The sequence below is a fragment of the Rutidosis leptorrhynchoides genome, chromosome 4 (genome assembly GCF_046630445.1).
Source record: "Rutidosis leptorrhynchoides isolate AG116_Rl617_1_P2 chromosome 4, CSIRO_AGI_Rlap_v1, whole genome shotgun sequence".
NCBI classification, from domain to species: Eukaryota; Viridiplantae; Streptophyta; class Magnoliopsida; order Asterales; family Asteraceae; genus Rutidosis; species Rutidosis leptorrhynchoides.
In genome coordinates, this window is record NC_092336.1 from 644,050,605 (window position 1) to 644,056,604 (window position 6,000).

General features: G+C 32.6%; 1 protein-coding gene across 1 annotated transcript in view; it reads right to left on the reverse strand.

Annotated features, from left to right (window-relative positions):
* LOC139843184 (uncharacterized) overlaps positions 1 to 5,462 on the reverse strand; it is a 36,654-nt gene extending 31,192 nt beyond the window's left edge. The window contains exons 1-3 of the mRNA XM_071833250.1: positions 5,100 to 5,462; positions 4,228 to 4,853; positions 3,767 to 4,126 (exon numbers count right to left, since the gene is read on the reverse strand). Coding sequence (XP_071689351.1) covers positions 3,767 to 4,126; positions 4,228 to 4,853; positions 5,100 to 5,462 — 1,349 coding nt within the window. The remainder of the gene's footprint in view (positions 1 to 3,766; positions 4,127 to 4,227; positions 4,854 to 5,099) is intronic.
* Between the last annotated feature and the right edge of the window lie 538 nt (positions 5,463 to 6,000).

Consider the following 6,000-nt stretch of genomic DNA (forward strand, 5'->3'; position numbering starts at 1 on the left):
TTTATAAAATATTTGGACTTTTTGGAATGTATTCAACCCGTGTTGAGGACATACCCTAAGCATTTTGTTGAATCGGGTCCAAGCTTCATAAAGGGTTTCGTTAAGTTTTTGTTTGAAATGGTTTATATCACTTTGCAATTTCGCTGCTTTTGAAGCAGGAAAGAATTCTGACAAAAATTTGTCCATCATGTCATTCCAGTTTTCGATATAACCTTCTGGTAATGAGTCTAGCCAATCTCTCGCATCGTCCTTTAAGGACCATGGAAAGATTTTCAAACATGCGACTTCATCGGAGTCATCCTTAATTTTGAATAGTTTGCAAATGCTTACAAACTTATGAAGATGCTCGTTAGCATCCTCATTTGGAGCTCCACCGAATTGGCATGTATTAGTCACCATGTGAAGTAATTGACCTTTTATTTCAAATCCGTCAGTCATCGTAGGTTGGATGATTGCGTGGCCTTGACCTGTTCTTGTCGCCTTCATTAATGCTTCCATCGTTTGATTTGTAACAGCCATATTTGGTTCTATGGTCTGTTGAATATCTGGTTCAGAGTTAGAATTTAATGAAAGTGATTCTAAGTCCTCAGCGAGAGATTCTAATTCTTGAGCTCTTAAGCGTTCGTGGAATTTCCTTTCGGGTTCAGGATATGAAGGAGTTAATTCAGTGTTGGAGGAACGTAAGTTCATGCATTAATTTCTATTATGCAATCACAACACCAAAAGCTTTTCTAGTATTACCTACTTGCTTCTGTTTAGTGTTTTTCGGTGTTTTAAAAGTACTAGTACTTCCTACTTCTTTTTGTTGTTTTTGTCCTTTATTAATTCTTTGTGGTTCCGGATTAAGTTTAACGAGTTTAGTATTTTCTGAACGGATCATACAATTGGGAAATTGTACAAAGAACTAAAGGATTTATTCATAAACGTTGAACTTTCTTGGAAATGAATTTCCTCGAGAGGATCGAATAACATAAAAACAATGATAAAAACCTTTAAACAAACAGAGTTTTCTTCTGATTTTGCCCACGTTTTGAATAGCCCAAAGATGCAGCAGAGGGGCAGGATCCTTCTATTGACCAATAAAATTGGTGATCCAACAACCCGGTCCACGTACAAATCCAACTACTACTACGAATCAAAAAAATTATCTATTTATTTAACTGCCAATTCCCCGGCAGCGGTGCCAAAAAGTTGATGCGTTGAAACAATACCTTTATTTATGAACGGATTGAGTTGTTTTATTACACGAATTGATTTATTGTATATATGGTATTTTAACGATTTTAGGTTGGTTTCAAACATATATAGGCAACTGGTCCTATCCGCGTAGTTTAGTTTGTAGGTAAATCCGGTTCGTTCCACAGGGAGATGGAGTGTTTAATGGTTTTTAATAGTCTTTGAAGTCAAACTTATTTAAAGGGGGTTTTGGATTAGGAATTTATAAAATAACAATAATGGAAACGAGACTTAACTAATTTACTTCATAATTAAAATTACAAAATTACGAGATTTATAATTACTAACTTAAAAATGAACTAAATGAAATTATTCTAATTGTGATAAAACAATTTTAATACTAAATGATAATAAATAAAACAATAATTTTTAATAAAACTAATTGATTAGGAATTTGTTTTAAACAATAAAATAAAATTACAAATTAACTTAAATTAACTAAAAGACATGTTTTAATTAAATTAAAAGGAATTACAATAATTAACTAATTATAAACTAATTACTAATTATAAATTATATTAATTAATACTAAATAGTAAGATTAAAACATGTGTTATAATAATTAATACTAAATATAAATTAATAATTTAAATATAATAATAATATATTCAAAACCCTAGATTTTAACCTAATTTCGTACTGTTCCCGTATTTATACTTACGCGTTTCGCGTATTTATACGCGTTTCGCGTATATCTTAAAACGTACGCGTATCATGTACTAAATTCGTAACAGCAATAGATTACTACTTACGCTTTTCGCGTATTTATACGCGTTCTGCATATATTCTGTTTCTACGAGTTTCGTGTGATCATACACGATCCGCGTATGTGTTATACGATGTGACAAACAGTTCTGGTACAAATTCGAATATTTTGATGTAAATTTTTATATTTTAGTGCTGTAATACTTCGTAAATAATAATAGTGATAATAATTTTACAATATATAAATGGGAGTGTTTACTTAAATGTGTCACCTCTAGATCCATGGATTGTTTTTGAGTTTAAGCCCTATTTAAAATGTTCTAGTAATAAACTTTATATTTTTCTTTCGAATAAATATAAGGTTATGACTAGCTAAATTAAATCTAATTTTCATCAGATTCTATTTAGATAGCTACTATTCCCCAAGTATTTAAATTGAGACCTAATCTAGTTTTGACTTTCGCCAATACCCAAATTATAACGGTTTCCCTTATTACAATTTCACTATTATATAACTATTGATATTACCCAAACCACCGAAGTTTATTTATAAATTAGTGTTAATAACTTATTTATAAATTCGTCTAGATCACTTTTAATGTTTGAAGCTTAATTTATATAAATAAAAATAACTTTCGTTATTAGAATCTAATAAATTAAGTGATAAGGGTTAAATACCTAATTACACAATAATGGTTCTTTTGACTAGGCTCAATGTTAAAAATACTCAAGTTACATTTTAATTTTTACAAATGATTAACAATCCATTTCACTAGGGGCTCTACATCTAAGCAAACACTAGGGAAATTTAGCTACTCATTATACTAAGGTAAACATAAAAATATAAATATGCAAATATAATAATAACGATAATTTTAACAGAATATACTTACTAAAAATTCTTCACTTTCATTAACTTCAAACGGTAGAAAAAAAATTACAATAACAACACCATTCACGCGTACAATAACACCCTTAATCACGAATAATACACCCTTAATATTTGAAACTATCCTAATCTTGAACCTTGAGAATTAAATTGATACAGAACTAAATTATACAGAGTACTTGAAATTACAGAGTAACTAATAAATTGTGTGTGTAACTCTTGAAAATGTGTGTGTCCTTTTATGTGTCTCTGTATGTGGTATATGTACTGACTCTTGTATCCTTTAGACTAGTGCTCCGTATTTTTTTATTGAAGAGTTGATCAAAAGTATCCACTGTAATATCCTACTTTTTGCTATACCACTTCTAAAAGTATTGATTTTTAACACAAAAGCCACCGTCCCATTTGTGATTCATGATTAAATTCGGCCTAACATTACGCGTTTCGTGTAGAGGCCACACGTTACGCGTAGGAGCAAAATACTACGCGTTTCGTGTAGATGTACACGATCCGTGTAAGAGTAAACAGAATTCTTTTATTTTTATTTTTATGTTTGTTCTCTTTTGATCCCGCGTTGACGTTTATCGATTTGGACCTTTTCATTTGAACTCTTTTTCTTTGCTCAACTTGAACTTGTATTCGGGTAACGAAATCTTGATATGTAATTTGTTTAAATCCATCGTTTATTGTTGTTTTATCGTCGTTTCTTCAAACTTCGAGCTCGTATTATCTTTTGTCATTTTTCTTGTGATTTATACATTCGAATGTCTTAGTAAACGGTAAAAACCTATGAAATATAAATGATATTGCGTCGAATAATATGTATGTTTAAAGCAATATCAATTACCATCCCACTTATCAGCAACCAAGTCGTCTTTATTGGTTTCTAAATGAAACAAATGATTAAACCTAAAAGAAAGTGGTGAATTATCACACCAAATGTCATGCCAAAACCGGACATCTCTCCCGTTACCAATATCCAATCGAAATAAATTATCAGGCATCATACTATCGTTAACAGCTTTCAAACAAGCTGTAACAATATTGGACCACATAGAGGTCCCATGACCTGAAACAATGCTGAATGAAGTCCCGTGGATCGCTTTAATAACTTTCAGCCATAAATCATTCGGTTTATTAACGTACCTCCACCACCATTTGTTAAGTAAAGCAATATTAAATGCTTTCAAACTTCCCACATTAAGGCCACCATAATTAAAAGGAGCAAGAATCGAGTCCCATTTGACCCAACTCATCTTTCTACCCGACATATCACCGCCCCAAAAAAACCTTGATCTTAAAGATTCAAGAGTTTTTAAAACAGATTTCGGGCATTTAAATAGCGACCAAAAATATATATACCTAGACTTCCCATGACAGATTTAATGAGCGTTAACCTGCCACCTACAGATAATAAGCTAGCTTTCCAGGAAGCTAATTTGGTACGGAACTTATCCATCAAATACTCCCAACTCGAAATACGTTTCATATTACAACCAATGGGAACACCAAGGTAAGTGGTGGGAAAATAACCAATACGAGTACCAGTCACATTAGCAAAAGACATAATCTTGGAATCACTAACCCCAACGCCGAACAATTGGGACTTATTGACATTGATTCTCAGACCCGAAACAAGGAAGAAGACTTTGAGGATAGTAATAATATGCCTTAGATCTTGTAGTCTCCATTCTGAAAAAATAATGACATCATCTGCATATAAAAAATGAGAAAGAGAAACGTCAAGCGATCCAATATTAATACCCCGAATAAGATTACACTCCATGGAGCGTTGAAACGCTATATGTAAACCCTCCATTACAATGATAAAAAGGAAAGGACTAAGAGGTTCGCCTTGTCTTAAACCACGTCTGATACAAAACTCTCGGGTCGGGCTACCATTAACAAGCACAGATGTTTTTGCCGACTCTAAACATCCTCTAATCCACGCACACCATTTGGAACCAAAACCCAAGGAGGTAAACATGAACATCAGGTACTCCCAATTTACCGAATCATATGCCTTTTCAAAATCAACTTTGAAAAGCAACATTTTTTTATTATTTTTCTCGACCCAAGACATAATTTCACTCAATATCAACGGACCATCGAGAATCTGACGTCCCAAAATGAATCCAGTCTGAACGGGACTAATAATTTTATCGATCACAAAAAGCATGCGGTTCGTGATAATTTTAGACACAATCTTGTAAAAAAAACCTACAAGCGAAATAGGTCTAAATTCAGAAATGAGAACCGGATTTTTAACCTTCGGAATAAGAGTGGAAAAAGCTGAGTTCGCACCACGTGGCATAATAAACGAAGAAAAATAAGCACGAATATCTCTACAAATATCATATTGTAAAACGTCCCAGTATTGTTTAATAAAACTGAAAGAAATACCATCTGGGCCGGGCGCTTTTGAACTACCACAATCCCAAACAGCATTCTTTATTTCCGAATCATCAATGTCTCGTTCCAGGAAGTCAGCCTCGTCTGAAGATAGAACATAATGAGGGTTAATATTAATGAATTCAGTCCCTGAGTTAACTACATCAAACTTAGCTTGATAAAAATAGAAAAATCTCTGTTTGATCTCAAAAGGATCATCAATCCAAACCCCATCAACCATAAACCTTGAATATGTTGATATCTACGTTTATGTTTAAGAGAACCATGAAAAAATTTCGAGTTTTCGTCCCCCTCGACATCCTATTTGATTCTAGATTTTTGAAGCATATCAAAGTCTTTTAGTTTTTTGATCTCATCGCGTTCAACTGCCAGATTGTTACGTCTATTAACATCGTCTACACTAGCGTTACCTCCATCAATAAGAATATCAATAGCATTAATATCATTTGAAATAGTTTTCAAGCGAGCGTCTTCACTATTTCTAGACTTTTGAATCCAATCTTTAAAATGATACTTTAAAGAACGCATCTTGGCAACGATATCTGAATCAGGCTTTTGATTTATAGTGTTCCAAGAGTTTCTAAAAGAAAAATCAAAATTGGGCCTCTCGAACCAAGAATCAAACATCTTAAAATAAGTTGGACCAAAATCCACCTTATCTTGAAAGAGTAAAATAAGAGAATGATCTAAAAAACCACGTGGAAGAACCGAGCCTTTAATATCTGAAATAGCATTAATAACGTTGTTAGACAAGAAAA